The following is a 24,661-nucleotide window of genomic DNA, read 5'->3' on the forward strand; positions in this document are numbered from 1 at the left end:
GACTTAGGTAATTGTTGTATACCTGTGAGAACTCTACTTACGATAAAACAGGGTTGGTGGCGCTGTTTAGCAAGTTGTCAAAATAAAACTACTTTATCTATTTTTATCTCTGACGAAATTAGTCTCGTGAGTGAAATTTCCCAAGTTTGGTCGCGGTTAAAAGTCTCTCTTTTCTGAGGCGTGTATTGCAGAGCTACACTAAAGGCTTGAGGCTAAGTACTTTACTTGTTTTTCTTGCATACTTACTTACCAGATACAGTCAAAAATGCATCACCATCATAAAGAGGAAAAACGGGCTCTGCGGGTAAGACCACGAATATACCTAGCTATTCTAGGCCTAGCTAGATAGTAGAAGAAGTAGTTTTTAGAGAAGCATGTTGTTTCAGTGTGTATGATTGATGTTGCCGGTTGCCGACTGCCGAAGTTGTAGGTTTGAAAATAGAAAACTGAGGCTGAAAGATTCTGAACCAGACATCCTCCCTTATCAAAGAGGATGGTTTGATATGTGCATTCAGAATAAGCTTACAATATATTATTTATAGACTACTGTACGTTGTCTTTGATGAATATCAGTGCGACAACACTGACTGAGAAACAAATAAAAAAATGTGACATTAAATTTAAACGAAAATATTGTATTTTCAAAAATGTCTTTTTACTAAATTATTACTCATATGATATTCATAACTACTTAAATGTAAATATATAATTTTTTTTATACTGTATGAAGAATTGTACTAAAACAGACTTTTTATTGAATTGACAGCAAGAAGCTCGTGCTGAACGCCAAGAACACAGGCTCCACAATAAAGCCGTCCACGCTGCCGTGCATGGTAACTATGCCAAGGCTGCAGAGTTAGAGGTAAACAGCTAAAAGAATCATTATGCCACCACCTACATTGGGTACAGACTAGAAAGAGAACATCCACATATTTTGTGGAAATATTTTAACCCCACACATACCGAGAAAACAAGGTTTTGTAGACCAGCAATCCTCATAAAACTAATCCTAATCTTACAGATTCCGGAAAGATGTATTTCTGCTGTACCTGCAGTGTATTAATATATTATTCAAATTTCTTTATACCCGTGCAGCACCAAACATGTTGACAATGACGCACTTGAAAATAAAATTTATATTTAACACAATACTAAAATATTGTGTTTTGTTTTGTAGGTTCGAGCAGCTGGAGCTCATCACCGAGCAAATGAAGCTGGATATCGTGCTGACGTTGCACACCACAAGAGTCATGTCCATCACCATGTACCCCCTCCTGTGCATCACCATCATGTTCCCCCTCCTGTACATCACCATCATGTTCCCCCTCCTGTACATCACCATCATGTACCCCCTCCTGTGCATCACCATCATGTGCCCCCACCACGTCATCACTCACCACATGTGACTGTTGTACATGTAAGTAAAATATCCAATATAGATTTATATAAAGGCTTAAGCTAACACTAGTATTTAATATGAATTTCCCAAATAATGTTTTAAAAATTGATATATTATTTTCTTGCAGCATCATCATGAAACTCCTTCAGGCTACCCTACTGGTCCAGCACCACCCCCAGCTCATCCTCCTCCTGCTTACACCCCAACACCAGGCTATCCACAACCCCCTGCACCAGGCTATCCACAACCCCCTACACAAGGTTATCCTCCACCAAGTGCACCAGGATATCCCCCTGCAGCAGGATACCCACCTGCCTCAGGTAAGATGTTTGCAAGTATACATACTGTATTGATGCCTACACATTTAAGAACATTTAGTTTCTACAATGTGCCAAAAATGACATTAACGTTTCTTTTTGTTTTTTTATAGGTAGTACATATGGAAACCCTTACCAGTAATTGAATTGTGATGAACAGAAGGATAGAAGAAACATACTACTAGATAAATTGTAATTATTCCAATGAAGATATACAGTAGTTGTGTGGTATTTTTACATAAAAAAGACCTGTTTAAGTATGTTTGTCACAGAATCAAACACAGAATACAACCTTAAAAATGTACTGTAATCATATTGGAATTAAACAAGTAATTTTAATATTCCAAATGTGCACACCTTGACAAAAAGGATTGACTTATTAGTTTATTAAACTAGATCCAGTATTATATTTTAAACTAATAATTGTATAATTCAATTATTCATTTTTATATTTCATTTATTACTGAATTATATAACTGTTATATTACAGTTCTTTCTAAAATTAAAAGACCTTTAATGATTTTTAGCAAGACCACAGGAAATGGTCTCTTGCAATATCTTTTTAATTGAAGAGGAAAACTGTAGGCTTATTTTATATAAATTACTTAAATATTTTGTATTATAACAATTTTAGATTTAGAATTATATATAAGCATGTGGATACCATATTTCTGCTTTAGTAAGATAATTATTTTGATAATTTTATATATAGAATAGAAATTTAAATAATATGTTGATATATTTTTATTTTAAAGAATTGATTCGTTGGTTTTGTCAGGGCCACATTAAAAAAAATCTATTAATTTGTTAATCAAATAACCATAGAAATGAATAAGATATTGTATAATGTTTGATTCTGTCCAAAAGTCTGTGAGAAATAAAATAAAATAAAAGTAATATTTGTGAAAGTTGTATACGTTTACCATTTAAATTGCAACATTCCCTTATACAAAAATGTAAAATAAAATAACAAGGAAGGAATTGTTTGTTTATTATGTGTTCATTCTACTGTGGAGTGTAATTAAATTGCAAACAGTATTTTATTTGTCGTATGTAATTAATTTAAACCAATTTATATAAGTTTTGCGTACATACATACGCAACGTCCACGCTTCAGTGGTTACACGTACGTAATTTGGACGCTTCCATTATATGGTAGGGTGATTGTATATTGGTTTTTTACACATATCGGATAATTGAACACAGTTATAGCACAGAAATACGGCACCTTTAATAAATATGGATAATACTCGTTATATAGTACTACTAATTTGGAAGACACCAAAGATAGTGTCGAAGAAATAATAAAACAAGTTTTAGCGCCTCCAACATAAAACTAGCAAATAATAGTCTCTCATCATAACATTATTTGTATTTGATTACTTTGAAGCGGCTGGAATCACGTCTAATATGTGTACTTTTCGACATCAATTCAGAGAGAGAGATCGAAGGGCGGATCTTCTTTTGCTGCAGAGAGTGGAATTAATGGTTGGTTGTTTATATTGAATCTTCAAAATGTGAACTATATTGTGAACTTTTACATTGTTATTTGATGTTTGATTAACTTAGATAAGCATGGCTCGAAGCATTAAATCACGTTATGCTTCAGATATGGCATTAGATCATTCGGCTAATTTGATGGACGGGCGAGGAGGAGGCCAGTCATCAGGCCTGGGATTGCGTTCCATGGCGCCGGGTTCGACAGCCAGTCTAGGCCGATCAGCGATACACCAATCTCACGTTATTCCAATCAACGATGGTAAATATAAATCGAATGATAAAAAACATGGAAATGCTACTGACGGTTTTGAGAGAGGTTTTGAAAGAAGAACAGCAAGCCTTCCAAGAATTGTACATGATCGTGTTGTCATGAGCGTTGAAAATCTAACGGCTCGAACTCAATCCCAGCATTCTTTGGATCATTTAGAGCCGCTATCTGAAACTGTATCAGAAGCTCATTTAAATGACTATAATACGCCTAGGCCGGTGTTATCGTCAAAAATGATAAACGGGAAGTCATCGTACAAGAAAACAAGAAAGAAGCCGTCGCTTAAAAATTTTGGTGGCCTTGTTCAACGTATGGTACGGCAAATGAAAACAATGGACGTTGACACAAACTCATGTTCCTCTAGCTCTAGCGAACATCTGGATAATGAACCGCAACCGCCAACTAATTTTAAAGAGAACAAGAAGAATACAAAAGTGACCAAGTTTCACTCCAATATTAATAGTGATACGCCACGATTTTTAGGTGGTAAAATGCCAGGACTTTCCGGGTTAAAAAATCACGGAAATACATGTTTTATAAACTCAATTATACAGTGTTTAAGTAACACAGACATGTTAGCGGAATATTTCGTTCTTGAACAATACAAACAAGATTTGAAACGGTTAAAGCGCAATCGAAACAGTAAGAAATTTGGTACCAAAGGCGAGTTAACCGAACAATTAGCGATTCTCTTAAAGGCGTTATGGTCTTGTCAGTACACGCCGCAGTTATCTATGGAATTCAAGAAAGTTGTGGCGCGGTACGGAGCGCAATATCGAGGAAGTGAGCAACACGATGCGCAAGAGTTTCTCATGTGGTTGTTGGATAAAGTTCATGAGGATTTAAACAGCGCCACCAAGAAGAAATACAAAACATACAAGGTACAGTATATTGTCTTACAGTACTTCTATACCTTAGTATTAATAATTAATCTTAATTCAATTCGATTATAGGCAATGTCTTAGGGGCCTGTTCGTAGGGGTTGAAAATACCAGCTTATTCCCGATTTCCGTTCGCGTGATCCAATTAACTTTTGCCTCAGGCTACAAAAAATTCGAGGTAAAATGTTCACCAAATTTGCAGGTTATTTCAGCGATAATCCAATTATACTCGGCCTTCGAGGATAATAAATCTCCGATAGAGGCAATGTGTCAAATTTTGACAAACGTTCGCTGCCTAGGCCCGTCATTTCTCCTACGAAGCTCTTCCATACACGCTTCGAGAGCGATCGTCAGCTGGTGCTGTCCTTGTTGGTGTAGACCGCTTAGTAGGCCTAGCTGGTCGGGGAGCCGCTGGTCGATGGTGTTTCCGTCGTGTAACATTGGGCTCAAATTCTTCGTCAATGAGTAAAATAATGGTCGTCAGGAGAAGGCATATTTCGGCAGGATTATCGGCGTTAAGAGGCATAAGGTTTGTCGCAAGGATAAGCAGTGTAAAAGGTAGCAAGTAATTGTTATTGTAAAGAAAGATCGCGAGTAAAAAATATACAACACGAAACTAGCGTGCGAAAATGGGGTCGTAGGTTGTAAAGACAACTGACCTTAGAACGTACTGTAATTTCCGGTTTGTGATTCGTCGATTAAGCATTTAAGCGGTTAAATATTTCAAGTACGAACAACGCTCAATTTATAACCCGAGGCATGGGTGAAATTAAGCGCTTATTTTAACCACCGTACGAACACGACCTTATAGTATACTGTATAAGTCAAAGATGCTCTCCAGGTGGAATACCATCTTGAGATGATTAGTAGTAATATTAATCTTGTTTATTTTTAATTCATATATGTAATTTTACTTTGTATGAACCAGAGATTCCGAAATAAAACATTAAATGAATGAATAATAGGCCCTTAGGTCTAGCGCGACTGTGATGTATTGTGTAATGACAAGTGGAAACGACACAACAGTGCTTAAAAAAGGTTTGATTTTACGCAGGAAGTTGAAAGTTCATTTTCTTAAGTTACGTACAGTAGTTTATGTTACATTGCGTCGCTAGTGGAAACCAAGCTTAAGATCAGAAAAAGTTGTTTGTACAGTAGGATTGAGAATCCTGCTGGGAGGTTTACCACACATTTGATAAATTAATATAATATAAATATAACTATAATCTTCTTTTTAAAAATTATTTATGACCTACTGTAGGATTTATCAGCATGCTCCACAGACCATATATTTTGTTCCTTGTAAACACAGTTATTTACAGTAAATCTAATTGTAACCCTGGGTTTTTCTTGTTTTTTTGGGTGGGTTACTATTTGATAGGGAGTTACTATTAGAGTAGTGGGTTACTATTAGTATTACTAATCTTAAATTAGGCACCTGAAAATAGTAACCCACCTCCAACTTTTCCGGTAAGCAACTCATAGCATAATAAAAAAACAGTAGGAATAAACAAGTTTGGTTGAACTCTAACTTTATTTTATAAACTAAAAAACACTCAATCCTCCCCCACTCCCGAGATCAACATGCATTATCTCCTTTTCAAAATACAGCTGCATCATAAGTTTTTGTGACTCTAATACAGTAGTAACTCCCATGGGTTACTATTAGAGTAGTGGGTTATTATTATAGATTGACTTATAAGGTGGGTTACTATTAGAAGGGGGGTTACTATTAGAGTGTGGGTTACTATTAGAGTAGTGGGTTATTATTATAGATTGACTTAAGGTGGGTTACTATTAGAGTAGTGGGTTAGTATTATAAATTGACTTATAAGGTGGGTTACTATTAGAGTAGTGGGTTATTATTATAGATTGACTTATAAGGTGGGTTACTATTAGAAGGGGGGTTACTATTTTAGAGTGTGGGTTACTATTAGAAGATTTGCGGTAAACTTTGTTTGGAATAACTCATAACAGATGACTTCACAGTTAATCAATTTGTTAAAAAAAAGATTACTGTACACATACAGTAACTACAGTTTTTAGAACCCCTCCTTTGGGAAAACCCTATGGGAAGCAAGGATTAATGGAACACTTTGGGAAAACCCTATGGGAAGCAAGGATTAAAGGAACACTTTGGGAAAACCCTATGTGAAGCAAGGATTAATGGAACACTTTGGGAAAACCCTATGGGAAGCAAGGATTAAAGGAACACTTTGGGAAAACCCTATGTGAAGCAAGGATTAATGGAACACTTTGGGAAAACCCTATGGGAAGCAAGGATTAAAGGAACACTTTGGGAAAACCCTATGTGAAGCAAGGATTAATGGAACACTTTGGGAAAACCCTATGGGAAGCAAGGATTAATGGAACACTTTGGGAAAACCCTATGGGAAGCAAGGATTAAAGGAACACTTTGGGAAAACCCTATGGGAAGCAAGGATTAAAGGAACACTTTAGGAAAACCCTATGTGAAGCAAGGATTAATGGAACACTTTGGGAAAACCCTATGGGAAGCAAGGATTAATGGAACACTTTGGGAAAACCCTATGGGAAGCAAGGATTAATGGAACACTTTGGGAAAACCCTATGGGAAGCAAGGATTAATGGAACACTTTGGGAAAACCCTATGGGAAGCAAGGATTAATGGAACACTTTGGGAAAACCCTATGGGAAGCAAGGATTAAAGGAACACTTTGGGAAAACCCTATGTGAAGCAAGGATTAATGGAACACTTTGGGAAAACCCTATGGGAAGCAAGGATTAATGGAACACTTTGGGAAAACCCTATGGGAAGCAAGGATTAATGGAACACTTTGGGAAAACCCTATGGGAAGCAAGGATTAAAGGAACACTTTGCGAAAACCCTATGTGAAGCAAGGATTAATGGAACACTTTGGGAAAACCCTATGTGAAGCAAGGATTAATGGAACACTTTGGGAAAACCCTATGGGAAGCAAGGATTAAAGGACACTTTGGGAAAACCCTATGGGAAGCAAGGATTAAAGGAACACTTTGGGAAAACCCTATGGGAAGCAAGGATTAAAGGAACACTTTAGGAAAACCCTATGTGAAGCAAGGATTAATGGAACACTTTGGGAAAACCCTATGGGAAGCAAGGATTAATGGAACACTTTGGGAAAACCCTATGGGAAGCAAGGATTAATGGAACACTTTGGGAAAACCCTATGGGAAGCAAGGATTAATGGAACACTTTGTTGATTACTATGTTGAACAATAAACTGGCGTTCTCTTTATGGAAATTACTCTTTCGCAAATAAATTCTTGCTAAAGATGCTAATGCAATTTATTGAACAGTGTTAGCCAGAAGGCTACAATTTACCTGTGTACAGAGTAAACACTTTACTGTATCTATAGTCCTATTATTCACACCTTGGTTTATGCTTAATCACATCCAACCCCTTTGTGTTAGGGACGTTTTACGGGAGCACTGATGTGTTTAATGGTCCAACCTCTTCACTGTTGTTTTTTTTGTTTTAAACAGATGCCATCAACAGTACAATATGTACAGTAATTTCAATTTAAAAATAATGAACAGTAAATTGTGTTTGTGGAAAATGATACAAACCACAAGAGTACAAGAAAGAAGAAGCTAACAATAAACAAACCGAGGCCACACCTTCTAATGTGCTATTTTCAATACGTGTTTGATCCAAAAATGACCTGGGTAATAATGTGCAGCACATTGAGAGCTTGTTTGTATATGCTCTAAGAATGAACTAAATTATTATTTTACAATTAGGACACACTAAATAAATTATATTACAATTTATCAGAAATATTGGTGGCAGAAAAGTAACTAAATTAATTACTGTCATCCTTGACAAATGCTAATATTGCAATTACAGTATTAGATATTTTTGTTGATAAATTTGCATGCAGTCTGATTCTTTAACAGTTTAAATTATACTGTATGGTATGATTCTTGTTTAAACCAAACGATGATAACATTTTATTTCATTGTTTCAAAGTCCATCCAAGTTCTTCAACGGTAAATTACGAAACTGAGTGAAGTTTGTTTGTATAAAATGCGTGTTGATTGTAAAGACAGAACCGATTATACTTTAGGAATTGTTCAGCTATAAATACAGTATCGTTTTTGTACAAATCAATGATAGATTCATTGTAAAGATAATTCCAAACAAAATATGGTGGCTTGTGATTATGGACGTCACGATAATTATTATCATATTCATAACAATTAACATATGGAAAATATAAATTTTAAAAATCTAAAAAGTAGAACTATTGAATGTGCTTTGTGCACATATGCTTCCTTGTAATCCCAAGGTTCAGGGTTCAATCCTGACCTAGTTCCTGACTTACTTAAATAATCATTTTAACTTTCTTAAGCTTTGTCTACACTATCATTCAAACTAGACAAAAAAAGTGTGATGTGCCCAATTATGGTAGTGATATAACTAAATATGGTATTGATGTGACATCATCATATCCATATATGGGCACATCACATTTTGTTGTCGCATAAAGTGTAGACAACGCTTAACATATTCATTAAAAAGTTGTTTGTTCACAGTACTGGCACAGTAATAATTATTGTCTTTTTCTAGAATTCCAACAGTAAAACAGATGAGTATCTCGCTGCGGAGGCATTAGCCAATCACATTCGATGTAACCACAGCTTCGTTCACGACTTATTCCAAGCCCAATTCCGGTCATCGCTAACTTGCCCAAACTGCGGGGAGCAAAGCAACACTTTTGACCCATTTCTCTGTGTGTCTCTACCGTTACCACAGAGGACGACACGGCCAATCAACGTGGTAGTGGTGTACGTGGACGCTACGCCGAGGATCACACGATTTGCGATAACAATGAAGATCGAGTCCAAGATAAGCGATTTGAAAACTAGCATAGCAAAGACTTGCAATATTACAGAAACTAGAGTGAGTTTGGTTACTTTTCTTTTTTTCTGCTGATCCAACTTTGTCAATTTATTTTAAGCATGCTGCTGTGTGCTTTCAAAAATGTACAGTACTTAAGGCATATAATGAGCATTTAGTCAGGCCTTATCTTGCACTCCTCAACACATTCAGATGTGCTGTTTGTATCTTGGTGTATGGTAAATGCCACACCTTTTTAGAGATTTTAATTTAAGAGTGTGTCAGGTGAGTGATCTGACAATCCTTATGCATTGAAAGACCAGGCCTAATAGCCTCTTTTCATCTGGTGAAAAACCATTTTCATTACCAGAATCAGTATTTGAATTAAGTATCCTAGTACAGCAAGAATTTTGACAGATTTTATTTGTGATCTACAATACTGCAGTTACTGCAGTATTATAACCAGTAAATTCTGTTTAAATTGTGAATCTAGTATCATTCCTTCAGTGTTTTGATTATTTAGTTTGTAGACGAACAGTTAAACATGACTGCAGTATTAATCCTATGTATTTAACATGAAAATGTCATTGATCGCTTCTTTTAAAGGAAAAATGGATTGGGGAATTATTTTTTAACATTATAGCCAACCCCTTTTCACAGGGCACCCCTTAAGTGTCCCCTTAATAGACAGACTGCTTTTTACAGGGCACCCCTTAAGTGTCCCCTTAATAGACAGACTGCTTTTCACAGGGCACCCCTTAAGTGTCCCCTTAATAGACAGACTGCTTTTTACAGGGCACCCCTTAAGTGTCCCCTTAATAGACAGACTGCTTTTCACAGGGCACCCCTTAAGTGTCCCCTTAATAGACAGACTGCTTTTCACAGGGCACCCCTTAAGTGTCCCCTTAATAGACAGACTGCTTTTTACAGGGCACCCCTTAAGTGTCCCCTTAATAGACAGACTGCTTTTCACAGGGCACCCCTTAAGTGTCCCCTTAATAGACAGACTGCTTTTTACAGGGCACCCCTTAAGTGTCCCCTTAATAGACAGACTGCTTTTCACAGGGCACCCCTTAAGTGTCCCCTTAATAGCCAACCCCTTTTCACAGGGCACCCCTTAAGTGTCCCCTTAATAGCCAACCCCTTTTCACAGGGCACCCCTTAAGTGTCCCCTTAATAGCCAACCCCTTTTCACAGGGCACCCCTTAAGTGTCCCCTTAATAGCCAACCCCTTTTCACAGGGCACCCCTTAAGTGTCCCCTTAATAGACATTTTGCTTTTTACAGTATTGTGGTAACCAACTGTACATTAATAAAAAAATTATTAAATAAATAAAATTAATAAATTTAGCTTCTTAGTCTCAAATCTTTTTCAGATTTCATATTTTAGTTTTTACCTAGATCCATGTAGTTTAATATTATTCCATAGATTACATAAGATATTACAAGAGAGGATTGAAACTCCCAATTATAGCAAGTGTATTATTAACTAAACTATTCTCTTGGTATACTAAGAACATGATGCTATTAATTAAGCTGCGCTCATAGCCGACAGCGTACTTAATTATAAATTTTAACCAAATAACTCGCTGATTTAGAATGCATTGTCTGGTTGCATAGAAATATTAATGGAATTAGTTTGACTGGTTTTCTCAGAGATCCTTAGTTGTTTCTGTTAATGGAAATTTAGCAAAGATGTAAGCAAGGTGTTTTAGTATAGTGTGTTTGAATAACCACTGGGGGATTGGTTGTTGCAGATGTGTGGCAGACCGGTAAAGTCATCAGGTTTTTAATCAAAAGGTTGAAAGTTCAAGTCTTCGGCGTGCATTTAAGATGAAATAAGGGATCATGTAAAGCTATGTTGCAGTAGCTTTATTTTTCTGAATTTACTGCAGTAATCTGCAGGTGTTGCAGTATTCTGCTACTGTACTGTAGGTACAGTACAGGCAGCTATCAAGCACAATGATGAAAATAGTATTCTCGAAACATGTCACGTAAATTAAGAGTTTTCATTTCAAAATTGATTCTCACTGGATTTAAATAAACACTATTTGTTAAATTTTATTTTATTTCTAATTATTGTTTAATTAAATATTTAAAATACTCATTTCCAGATGATCTTGACAGAAGTGTACTATGATGGTTTTCATCGGTCTTTTACTGGCAAGCAGCCGTTGAGTGACATCCATGACGGAGACAGTATCTACGCTATTGAGATCACGCATAACCCACAAGACGTGGCAAACACCACTAATGTTGTTCCTTTCGTTCACGTTCATTCCTTTAGACAAGCTCATGATGTCATCAAGTTTGTGTTTGTAAATCAACAGGGGACAGGTGTTAGTGGAAGAAGGTAAAATAAATACAAATACTACAGAATAAAGACATTTTTATAAACTTTATCAACTTGAATTCTCTCCTCACTGATTGTCTTTACCTTTGTCTTTTATTATATTGACTCGTCTTAAAATGACACCAAATTAAACTTTATACAATTTCAGTCATTTTCAGACAATGTGTAATTATCGCCAACTTGTATAGTATTCCAGGGCAATGCAATACAATAATGGGCAGCACACTCAACCTAAATTATTGTTAACAGTTTACACAAATTCTGTACATCTAATATATATAATCCAAATATGAAAGTTCAGATTGAAATGGAAAAATGTAATTTCATATAATGAACCATTCCCAGAAAATCTTAATCCTTGATCAATTTTTTATTAAAAATAATATACAGTACTACAGTAAAAGTGTTAAATGCTTAAATTTTGTAATAACACAACAAGCTATTAACTATCCAAATTTGATTAAAGTACCTTTAGTCTTTCATCAGAAAGTGTAACGATCCATAATTCTTGCTTAATTCAGATTCGGGTTACCAGTCTCGATTGAGGTTGACAGAGGTGTCACGTTTCAACAGCTACAAAAGGTCATATTGAAAGCGTTAGAATGTAATAACATAGATGACGCCCTCAACTTGGTGAGTACAATGTCATAGTATGTATGCCCTCTCCACCATTTTTATAGTAGGCCTTCAACCATTTGAGTGAAAGTTTATAGTACGCCATCAACCATTTGAGTGAAAGTTTATAGTATGCCATCAACCATTTGAGTGAAAGTTTATAGTACGCCATCAACCATTTGAGTGAAAGTTTATAGTACGCCATCAACCATTTGAGTGAAAGTTTATACATGTAGTACGCCATCAACCATTTGAGTGAAAGTTTATAGTACGCCATCAACCATTTGAGTGAAAGTTTATAGTACGCCATCAACCATTTGAGTACAGTTTTATAGTGCATCCTCAACCAGTTTAGTGAAGTTGTATACATTAGTACACCCTGAACCAGGAGAGTTAAGCTTGATTTCCACAAGGACGTAAGCGCAGTGATTTAACCAATCACAAGCGTTGGATTATTCAAACTCTTGCTTGTCAGTGGTCAACTCACTTGCGTAGCGCCTACATTCTTACGTTGTGGGAACCAAGCTTAAGGTAGGTTGTGCACCTTAGTAGGTTTGTCACCTATTGTAACCTTCATAGGAGTGTCACCCTAATCACAAGCGTTGGATTATTCAAACTCTTGCTTGTCAGTGGTCAACTCACTTGCGTAGCGCCTACATTCTTACGTTGTGGGAACCAAGCTTAAGGTAGGTTATGCACCTTAGTAGGTTTGTCACCTATTGTAACCTTCATAGGAGTGTCACCCTATAATAATAATAATATTAAGTAAATTGTCACCTAATAGGTTCTCCTCCATTAAATTAGACGATCTCCTTAATAGCGGAATCTCGTATTTGAAAGAGAATCCATATTGCTTTTAGAATATCAATACAACAATATGTGTAATTGCATACGTGATATACTGTCAGTATAAATCTCCTAAGACCAATAGATGTAGTTGGATACGGATGTTGTTTTCAACTAATTGATACAATTCATCTCCTATCTGTATATCTCTGTGTTTTTCATAATTTGATCATCAATATACATTGCCGTTAGTTTTACTCCGGACAAATTATCAATTTGTTTAATTCTTTCTCTTCTTCAAAGATGATTATTGTAATCTTCTACATATTAATTATTATTATAGGCACTATCATGAATTAAAGTGAAATTTACATATTTTGTTAATTAAATAAGAATATTCATGAGGCTAAACAGCAGCAACAATTCAGAATTAGTATAGAAAAGATATCACATTCAGAACATGGTGAAGAAATAATAAATGCCACAATTTTATAAGCAAAACAGTTTTTTTTTATGATTTGGTTATCAGGATGTTTATGTAAAATCTTTTACATTCCCAACCACAAGCAAATATCTAAATCTTCCTAAGTACACTAGCGTCCCTTTCACACTCTAAATATGCCTACTGTTTGCGCATTTGTTTTTCTAAATTAATTCACCAAAAACCACCCGCCAATAGTGAAAAGAACAATACGTTCACACTGATAAACACAAACACGTATTAATTGAACTTGACACAACTAGTGTACTGTAGGAACCTTGGTCTGGTTTATAATTGTTATGTTAGCTACATGGTGGCCCTACATACAAAGTAAACGTTTTATGTACTATCATACACTTTCGGCTGGCATTCAAATAATCTATCGATACATAATCCTCTATTGTATACATTAACACCTTCAAGGTGTTTCCATTTTCCTGTATATCCTCTCTAGGGACTTGAACTAACACCTTTAGTGGTGTAATGGCCAATTACACCTAAACTAATCTACAGTGTATAGCTATTAGTTGTATTGTCGCCATTTTAACTTGACCTTTGGCCACTTATTGTATTAAAGTTTGCTTGAACCAGATAAGCTTCGCTTTATGCAAAATGAAATTTATAAAATGCAATGCACTGAATCTATAATTTAAACTTAGTCAATCCCTGTCACACTACAAGTATTTTTAAAACCAGAATATTCAAAATATGTTACTATTATGTTAAATATATGTCATATCAGATATTTCTGCATACCACAACTTACTACTATTACTAATTTATATTAATTCAAATTCTGACAAATAAAAAGCAGAGATATAAGGCATTGTAAGACCAATAGTCATGTGAAAAACAGATTCTACAACCCAAAAAACACAAAACATTTATACCGGTAGATTCTACAACCCAAAAAAACACAAAAATATCAACAAATCAATTATGATCTACAATTCAGTTTCACAGTTTTCCCCCAGAAATTAAAATATTCATCCCACTTATCCTGCGGATGCTAATTTATTTTCTGCAGTCAAAGCATTGCAATGAGTTATATACCGTTGTATGAAAGGTAGGATGATTAGTCTAACGATTGGCACTGTGCCAAATTTGTCTCTCAACTAAATTCACAAATAGGTTCTTGCTGTGTTCATTTCAGTTCATAATGATGTTGTGTATTGGTTGATAAATTATTAATGATCAACCAATTAAGGCTGATTGTGTTACAACTTAACGTTGATTGAAAAAAAAAAAAATTTGTTAGAGAGTATGTAGTAATAGGTGCATGTAGAAATAAGTATCATACTTTGAAAAATGAAAAAATAAAAACAATAATTATATTATATATGTGTTACTGTTACTATTATGTAAAATAGTTACCATGATTATATGACACTGGTAGAATAATAAAATCTGGTATACTTGGAGACCTATACTCGTATAAAAACTACCACAACCAGGCCTAGACCAATTTTGTGAGTAACAATAGTATAGGATTAGCATTGCATTGTCGGTATCTGATTTCCGAATATATTTTTTCATGTTTTTGAATACTTTTTCAATATTTGTTGATTTTATTTTGTTTTCAGGGAACATTGTTCAGGTTGGCAATCATTAATGAATCTGGAAATAGATGTTACATAATGGCTGACGAGCTGAGACCATTACACAACTCAATGGTTAATAAGTAAGTATAGGTCTGGTGTGTGAAGTATGTGGAGAAGACTGTGGCTAGGCCTGACAAGTACTGTACTGTACCGTTGTAAACTTGTATATGTGGAGAGGACTGTGTCTAGGCCTGACAAGTACTGTACTGTACCGGTATGAACTTGTAGTAGGCCTGACAAGTACTGTACTGTACCGGTATGAACTTGTAGTATGTGGAGAGGACTGTGGCTAGGCCTGACAAGTACTGTACTGTACCGATATGAACTTGTAGTATGTGGAGAGGACTGTGTCTAGGCCTGACAAGTACTGTACTGTACCGGTATGAACTTGTAATACTGTATGTGGAGAGGACTGTGTCTTGGCCTGACAATATATTGACAAACTCGAACCATATACTCATATTATTAATTTGTTGGGAAATAAGTGATTGCTAACCCTGTAGTTGACTGTGGCTTAGGCCTGAAAGTTCTATACTGCATATATGGAGAATTAAGTTCAACTAAATCTCAATTGTTGGTCAGTCGGTTTCTCATATATGTTATTATATAGTTGTTGACACTTATATTTTGTAGGATGTTGCAGTTATCAGAGTCGCAAGGAGAACCGTGTCATGTGAAAGCTGTCATTGAATGGGACCGTGACTTACGAACCAGGCAAGTTCCATTTTAAATGTTTGCTTTCTCACCTCTTCTGCTTTGGCATTTAACCGGGGCTTTAGCTAGATAGAAGCAATGTCTCATGAGGATCCCAAAATACAAAAATTGATAAGAATTATGTTAATTTTTCTTTAGATTCTCTCAATGGGTGTTGTCCATCTACATTGAAGAAGATGAAAGTGTGAAGGCAGAGAGACTTGCTCACCAGAAGCCAATTGGAGCTAATCTATTTGACTGTTTTGATCTGTATACCAAGGAGGAGATGGTAAGTGTGTACTAATAAACAATTAGAGTACCCTTTGGCTCGGCTAAACAGTTTGGCTGTCTGGAAATTCTGATATTCTGAATTTGTTTTTAATGGTAAAATACAACGGACCTTTTCGACCTCAAGAAAATTCTGGTTTTGGAAACGTTCCAGTTTTCAGTCTGGTATGGGAGAGTTGACTATAGTGCGTTCGAAAATTCCATATGCCTCTTCTATAACATGAGGCCTGAAAAATTCTTTCAATTTGTTGAACTTATGATTACTGCTTTGTGTAACATTGTACAGTAGGTGATCGTATGCCTATAAATTCTATCTTATTCTTAACTTTATGAGTTAAAATATCGTACCTTTTAAACAGTTTGATATTCAACTCTCATTTATATTAAACTGATTAATATATTAGTAGTGAGAATGCTTTAGCTGTTTAAATGATTTTTTTTTCTATATTATACCTAGCTTGGAGAAGATGACGATGCCTGGCACTGTTCCCATTGCAAGAAACTCCAACAAGGAACAAAGAAGAAACTAGGACTATGGTCCTTGCCAGATGTCTTAATCCTTCACCTTAAAAGATTCCAACAGGTTTGTGTTGTACAAGGTGTTTACAGTATTCTTGAATAGCCGCTCAATAACTCCAGTGCCTCCATACATGCAAATCGTCATCAATTAAATATACACAGTATAAGTATTTAAATATCAAGTTTCAATAAACATTTTTTTAAGATGGTCACAATATATAACAAACAATATTACAATAAACAATAATAAACAATTAATATAAGACCATCTCAGGGATCAAAATTAGAAGTACAAACTTGTCTCACATTGACCCCTAAAATAATAATAATAATAATTAAAACAAAATAAGAACGGTACGGTAACGGTATATATTTTTTTTATTTATATTGGGTGACCTCTTCAGTCCAAGACTAGTCTCTCAGTGGGCCCAGATATGATCAGTGGCTGTATGTGTACTAGTACACCGGGGTGACCCTCTACATGTTTCGAAAGATCTACTAGGTTCTTTAAAAGTGCACATAAGCTAAATGTGTACACTGAACCTACGGTTTATAGTCCTTATCCGAGAAGACTCGTTCTACCACCAGAACCATGGAGCGAGTGAGCCTCGAACCCTTGCTGATGTTATGGCTACATAATTACAGTTCCACTGTCTTAACCGCTCAGCTACTCACTTGCTCAAAATATAAAAAAAAAAGATAAAAGATTGTGATGAGAATAGTGGTTTTTTTAAACACATTTTCCAATAGTTTAATCTATTGTCTGATCACCATCAGATTCATGTCTTTATCAGTAGATTCTATGAATAATGAAAAGTAGGTTTGTTCAGGAAATACTCTCACACAACAATAGCAACAGCATTGTTGTTTTCTTATCTTATTTATTTTGTGACAATATACCGACATTTTACAATGTTTACTCCAATTCAAAAGTCTATTTACAATGTTCAGGCCCGTAGCCAGAATGCATCAGAGGGGGGGTTTTCTTGACACCAAGTATTTTGCGAGCGCAGCGAGCAACTGTAGGCTGGGGGCCAGGGGGCCGGCAAGGGCCCCTGGTCGGGGTCCAGGGGGGCGAAGGCCCCTGGAAGCTTTGGCTCTCAGAGCAATTTCGGTTGTTTTAATAAGCTTACAGAGACATTTTTTACCTACTAAAATCTGAGTTATGCAGAGAAATTATATAGTACAGTATTATGGAAGTTAGTAGTACTGATCATGAAATACAGCTTTATTGTTGCAAAAAAGTATATTATATTAGGCCCTTGAATAATTTCTTATCCTATAAACATAAAAAACAAATAGTACCGTATATTTCGGTGTACAAGTCGCACCTGTTGTGTATAAGACGCACCCATAACGGAGACTGAAATATTAGTATTTTTTATGTAGTCGATGCATAAGACGCACTTATTTCTAGGCCGAAATTTAAACATTTTACAATCAAAACAATGGTATTTTAATAATAAAACAACGATATTTGAGACATATTTATTAGAATCAAATGATATAATTTTGTTTGATTGCCTTTATTACATCGTAATCAGTCTCTACTTCAACTGAACTTTCAATGAAAAGGGAAATCCCCATAAATTATTGTTTCAGTTACGATGCACTGTGTGGGTAGGGCTAGCCTATCTCTATTTAAGTAACTTTAATTTCATATTATTTAAATATATACCTTCTTATTGTGTGTATGACCATTATAAAATCAATCCAAATGATGTTCAGTTTTTTGGGCTGATAATGAACCAGGAATATCATGTTGGGTAGGCCTATATGAAAATCTTTCCTATTTCCATGCATGCATTACAGCAATATGAGGAGAGGAGAGCACTAACCATGTGCTCCTTGCCTGGTGGCCAGCACTGTTGGCCATATACACTATGAGATTAGGGGAAGCTACTTAACACAATAACAACACACTCTTTTAGATATCGCTTGACATACGAACTATTGCCTACATGATTATAAAATTATGTGATTGTTGACATAAAGATGTACGGTAATAAAAATAAACCACCGTGATCAAGGGAAATAGTTATTGTGTAATTAAAATGTGACACCACCGTAATTAATGGACTCTTCCATAAATGTGTTGCGCTGTGATGCTGCATGCTGCAAGAATACACACCCGCGAGTTCAGAGAGTATTACTAGGCCTGGGTAGAATATCTAATGCGTACTGTAATATTAATTAATACAGTCGAGGATGACAATTTACCTTAACTAAAAATTCAATAAACTTGTTACCACACTGGTTAGACAGGAGTGAGTAACTAGCTAGGCCTACATTGCAGAGTAGTACACTATTTTTAATTAATTTAAGTATTAGTAGGTAATTAAATTAATTAGGGTAACATTTAGAGGTCAAATTTGCCTGTCAAAAGTGCGTCTTATACACCGAAATATACGGTAGGCCTACGTACACGTACCAATTTAACTCGGCACCATTTTTATTCAAGTTTACACAGTGAAATTCTTTGGTTTAATGAAAAATATTTCCAGGAAAAAAATAAAAATCCCCAAAAAGATTGAACTGAACTGAACGTGATCTTGTGCGTTCCGAAAAGCCCGGCCGAAGCACGCGATTGGTCAGTCTATTTTTCTGTCATATTTATAACCATCATCTCTCAACAATCTCTCGATCTCACGCTCAGCAGTGACTTTGACATCGGACAATCTGTATATTCAATCGATTTAAACATACTCAATAGAAGTAAAATGACCAAAAAATCTGCTATAATTGATAATTAATTGCACGATTTTGGAAGTGGGGCTTTTGTTTTTCAAGGGGGGTTCGCTGGTAAAAGGGGGTTCGCGCAAAAGGGGGGTTCACCCGAACCCCAAAAAACCCCCCTGGCTACGGGCCTGATGTTATATTTAGACTGGTTCCATACGAAGCAAGCTAAACACATTGGTGCAATTCCCCGTCAATGGACTTGATTTATCACATTACCAAACACATTTTCCAATAGTTTAATATATTGTCTGATCACCATCAGATTCATGTCTTTATCAGTAGATCCTATGAATAATGACAAGTAGGTTTGTTCAGGAAATACTCTCACACAACAATAGCAACAGCATTGTTGTTTTCTTATCTTATTTATTTTGTGACAATATACCGACATTTTACAATGTTTACTCCAATTCAAAAGTCTATTTACAATGTTATATTTAGACTGGTTCCATACGAAGCAAGCTAAACACATTGGTGCAATTCCCCGTCAACGGACTTGATTTATCACATTACCAAGAACGCAGACTTACGCAGGGATCACATACGAATACGTTGAACACGCTCACGAGTTGGTCACCATGGCGACATCATCGGCGGCGCTCTATGCAATACAGTGACAGCAACATATACGATCTTTACGCAGTTTGCAACCACATGGGAACAATGAGCGGTGGACATTATACCGGTATGTTTTAATCTTTTTAATTTATCTGCCCCAAATTCGTCAATTTTTTTCTGTCAGAAAATGAAGCAGCAAGAGAGTATGTAAACATGCGATCTAAAGCTCTGTCTCTTTTTATGTGACAAAAACAATGTGAGGTGCCCATATATGGACATATTTGAGTGTATCAATGTATTTTTTGTCACATAAAGTTTGATAATGTAGACAGAGTCTTAAGGACCAGACAAGAAAAACACCATAATTCATGACAAACAGAAAATTATCCAACAATTAACTAATATATTAGATCTACTATCTTTGTTGTTTTACAGCCTATTGTAAAAACCCCACGGATAACCAATGGTACAACTTTGACGACACAAAGGTCATCGCAGTACAGGAAGACAAGGTCATCACAAAATCTGCATACATTTTATTCTATCACCGCAGATGCGTATCAAATGGCAGCGTGAGCTCCGGTAGTTCCACAAGTTCGTCGACCTCCGAGCATTGGGTGTACAGGACGCCTGCAGCAAAGGCGAATGGGTACAAGCACGCAAGTTCACAAGGAAGCTCCCAGGACGAAGAGATGCTTAGCGAAGCTGGTAAAAATAATATGTAGTTAGGAGGAGAGTGAGGAGGGAATGATGATGGTATGGGTAGAGGCAGAGAATTAAAGAGATGCTTAGCGAAGCTGGTAAAAATAATATGTAGTTAGGAGGAGAGTGAGGAGGGAATGATGATGGTATGGGTAGAGGCAGAGAATTAAAGAGATGCTTAGCGAAGCTGGTAAAAATAATATGTTTTTAGGAGTTTGGAGGAGAAGGAGAGTGGGAAGGGAATGATGATAGAGAATTAGAGGTTGATTAGAGGTTGATTAGAGGTTGATTGATGGGAAAAAGCAGTTGAGAAAAATAGAAAGAAAAACAAAACTAAAAAAAAAACATTTTTCCAAATTTCTTCCTAGTTCTTTGATACTATTTAAAATGCATTTGGAAAACCCAAGCACATTATATAAAGAGCAAAAAATATAAAGTTTGATTTGTTTTTGCAGAGTTAACTGAAAAGGATCCAAAGAAAAGAAATGCACTAGGAAGGTTACAGCGTTCGCTCAGCATGCGGCTGACATTACGGAAAACCAAAAAGAAACACATGCATGCACCGATACCAAGAATGACAGCAGAGGCAGCAACAGAAACCGAACCAATGCCTCAGACATTAGAGGCCGATGCTGACGGTTCCAGTGTGAATCCGCCAGAATCAAGTGTTTAGGTTTGAAAGTTTTATTGATCTTTAAAAAGGAATATTCTATTAATAGATTATATAGTTATAAAGTTTATTTTATCTTTCATCACACTTCAGCTGACAAAAGATAGAATTTGAATTCTTCTTAAGTATGTTATGGATTTATCTATACAAAGAAACAATATTACAAATGCCTAATTGAGTATAGGATTTAATTAGTGTGTATCGTGACTTTTCTGCTATGTAAGAATGCCTACTCTTTGAAAGCCATATTTTGAACCTAGCTTGGTAGGATATGAGATTTCATATTACTATATTACTGTACAATAAATAGAGATCTGCATAGATTGATTAGAAATGATTTCTCAAAAGTAGTTTAGTTTCAAATGCTGTTTTTTAGGAATAGATTTTATAAAATTTTAAATCTGTTTTAGATCAATGGGACTCAATGTAAACAGATCAAATTATTGTCATTTTAAAAAGCATACATTTTTAATACCTACAATGTCTTTTCTACAAAGTCTTATCTGGTGTTTGATGATCAGCCCTATTCTCTGTACTGTATCTTATTTTGTTCAGTATCTTATGAAACATGCCATGATACGGTATGTTTGTCACAAGTCACAACTGTATCATAGGAATCATTTTGATGTCACATGTAATGCTGTATTTATAAATGTTACTCTACTCAACATTTGCCTAGAGAATTGGCTATGATCTATGTATACTGTAAACTCAGATTAAGTATAGGTATCAGAAGAAAAAGGACCTTCCTAGACCAGGGTGAGTTTAGAATGCCTTTTCATAGACTCTCATTATTCTACACCTATTTGCAATTATGTATTTTAGATGTACAGTACTTGGTGTTGTCTTCTTTAGTCTGGAGGACTACCCTTATTACCATTCCTTTTGTGTAGGTAGGTATGTAAGTAGCAATTCTTAACTTTTTGTGATAAATATAAACGTCCCAGCTATAATCCTTACCTACGTTAAGTCACGCTTCTAACAGTCGAAATGTTACAACATTTTACTTTATATTTTAACTTTGTAAAGTAATAATGGAAAATGAAAAAATGTATAAAACTAATCTGTACTGTGAATAAATTTGCAATAATCCTGTATTTTTTAGCAGAGTTTTAAAAAACAATAAATAATTTATTGTTTTCCAAATTTTACAACTACAATTGTACAATTAATATTTTAAACCCATGTTTTCCTATGTATAAAGAATATTTTTAAATAATAAGTTATTCACATAATTGTGTTTAGTGATAACATTATTATAGCATTCACCCAACAAGATAATGGATCAAAACCACTAAGTATGTGTTATAAGATGTTTGTATATTTTAAAATGTTGATAAATTGTTTTAAATGTAAATTATATTGTTAAATGTGTAACTATTCATATTATCAGAAAACCAGAATTTTTATACCTCTGATCAATGTATGTATATTTGTATAAACAAATTGATGTCTATTTTATCAATTTTGTATTAATTTTTCCTCTTTTTTGGCTTGTTCTGATTACTATCAAAATCCAGAGGATGCTTTTTATTTAATTGTTGTTATTTTATTTGTACAAGTAGAATATATAAGTCAAACAACTTTTAGTCTTTGTAAATCTTTTTTAAAAACTCTACAGCAACGGGGTTAGATTTAGTCTGCCGTTCCGTTCTGTTCGTTTAACTCTATTGGCTATTAAAAAATAGTCGGTAGGCTAGCAAAATGGTCGGTGGACTAGTAAAAATGTGTAGGACTACTAGCAAAATGGTCAATGGACTATTAAAATGGTCAATGGACTATTAAAATGGTCAGTGGTCTTTAAAAATGGTCAGTGGACTAGTCAAATGGTCAATGGACTTGTCAAATGGTCAGTGGACTAGTAAAATGGTCAATGATCTTTTAACATGGTCAATGATCTTTTAACATGGTCAATGGACTAGTAAAATGGTCAATGATCAGTTAAAATTGTAAATGGAGTAGTCAAATGGTCAATAGACTTAGTCAAATGTTTGTACAGTATACATTGCAAAGCCCTTAGTTATAATACTGATTACCAGTGCAGTTGTTTTAAATGTATATTCTTATTATAAATCTTGTATATTAATTCTATATATATAAATATTATGTTTTTGTCATACAAGCTCTTAGCAATCAAATAATATTTGCCAATTACAAAAGAGACACTAATTACGTCTTTAATTTTTATTTAATACTTATTTAATTTCTATTATTTAAAACTAATTTGGTGGCGGTGATTTTAATAATTTAAATCTATTTTGTTTTGTATTTTTTTCATTTTTATATTCAAATTTATATTTTATTTAAATTTTTTCAATTGTTAGTACAATTATTATTGTGATCCAACCCAAGACATTTTCTTGGCGGCGCTGTTGTAATGTCTGTAGAGGGCAGTAGAGTATATTTTAATGATTATATTTAACAAGAACTCAGTATTCATAAAGTAAGTTGTTAAGTGCAGTACCTTGATGTTTTATGTATAATTATGTAAGCAAGTATTACAAGTAGGTACTTGATATTTAAATTATCGGAATTGTTGCCAAGTAAATATGATTTAAATTGTTTATGAGGTGCACTGGATAATATTCTAGTTAAAAATCTTAAAATTAGTTGCCAAAAATTCATTTATTGTAGAGATTTCCAACAAATGTAATTGGGGACACCCCTATTAAGTGAACGCTATTATTAAAGGTACACTTTTTGGTTTCCCGGAGGTATCCCTACTGTATTATTGAGACAAAACTAAATATAATAATATACAGTAATACCACAAACTAATAGTCTCATTCTAATCTATAAATTCATTCAGTTTCCTAAGAATATGCAATTGGTCTTTAAAAAATTGTTTTTCAAATCACTCACAATTATGAAAAAAGGTGGAGCGAGTAAATTTTTCTCTGTATCTAGTTAATGCAAATGCCTAGTGCAGTCAGACTTTCTGTTTTTCACTATCAAGATCATTGCTGTGTGTATTATGAGACTAAATAAAGAATATACGTTTTTTGCCAACATTTTTATAGTTTAGTTTCTTGTAAAATAAAGTTTCAGCTTTTTCAAAATTCAATCATTATGCGATAAAAATCATTGTAATTTTCAAAATGGCCAAAATATGGACTAATAAATATACTTATGTATAAAAATATGTAATATCATGATATTTCTATAAAAGGGTTGAAGTTTGGCCATTTTTAAAATTACAATGATTTTTATCGCATCATTTTTATTTTAAAATGGCCAAAATAACTCCTTTTTAAAAAACGTATTAAGGTAACATGCGCAGAAGACATGTGATTCTGCACATGTTATAGTTTCGAAAAAAATCCCTGTACTATAGTACAGCGATTACTTTAAAAATCCATGTACTATAGTACAGCAATTACTTTAAAAATCCATGTACTATAGTACAGTGATTACTTAAAAAATCCATGTA

The 24,661-nt window shown here is 34.8% G+C and overlaps 2 protein-coding genes across 2 annotated transcripts; both read left to right on the forward strand.

Moving 5' to 3' along the window:
• Positions 1–137: 137 nt before the first annotated feature.
• Positions 138–1,983, forward strand: LOC140045801 (uncharacterized). The gene is made up of 5 exons (XM_072090564.1): positions 138–304; positions 767–862; positions 1,178–1,417; positions 1,527–1,719; positions 1,830–1,983. The coding sequence occupies exons 1-5, from the start codon at positions 266–268 to the stop codon at positions 1,856–1,858; spliced, it is 597 nt and encodes a 198-aa protein (XP_071946665.1). The 5' UTR covers positions 138–265; the 3' UTR covers positions 1,859–1,983.
• Positions 1,984–3,168: 1,185 nt separating this feature from the next.
• On the forward strand, positions 3,169–24,242 carry LOC140053560 (ubiquitin carboxyl-terminal hydrolase 43-like). The gene is made up of 11 exons (XM_072098498.1): positions 3,169–4,365; positions 8,958–9,290; positions 11,341–11,579; positions 12,101–12,212; positions 15,045–15,142; positions 15,696–15,776; positions 15,915–16,044; positions 16,501–16,626; positions 19,743–19,986; positions 20,295–20,567; positions 21,017–24,242. The coding sequence occupies exons 1-11, from the start codon at positions 3,292–3,294 to the stop codon at positions 21,232–21,234; spliced, it is 2,928 nt and encodes a 975-aa protein (XP_071954599.1). The 5' UTR covers positions 3,169–3,291; the 3' UTR covers positions 21,235–24,242.
• The last annotated feature ends 419 nt before the right edge of the window (positions 24,243–24,661 follow it).

This window comes from Antedon mediterranea, chromosome 1 (genome assembly GCF_964355755.1).
Source record: "Antedon mediterranea chromosome 1, ecAntMedi1.1, whole genome shotgun sequence".
Taxonomy (NCBI): Eukaryota; Metazoa; Echinodermata; class Crinoidea; order Comatulida; family Antedonidae; genus Antedon; species Antedon mediterranea.

Coding starts and splice junctions, on each gene's coding strand:
- LOC140045801 (XM_072090564.1), top strand. CDS start 266: ATGCATCACCATCATAAAGAGGAAAAACGGGCTCTGCGG. Junction 305..766: donor AGGAAAAACGGGCTCTGCGG/GTAAGACCACGA, acceptor TTGAATTGACAG/CAAGAAGCTCGTGCTGAACG. Junction 1,418..1,526: donor CACATGTGACTGTTGTACAT/GTAAGTAAAATA, acceptor ATTTTCTTGCAG/CATCATCATGAAACTCCTTC.
- LOC140053560 (XM_072098498.1), top strand. CDS start 3,292: ATGGCTCGAAGCATTAAATCACGTTATGCTTCAGATATGGCATTAGAT. Junction 9,291..11,340: donor GCAATATTACAGAAACTAGA/GTGAGTTTGGTT, acceptor ACTCATTTCCAG/ATGATCTTGACAGAAGTGTA. Junction 15,777..15,914: donor GACCGTGACTTACGAACCAG/GCAAGTTCCATT, acceptor ATTTTTCTTTAG/ATTCTCTCAATGGGTGTTGT.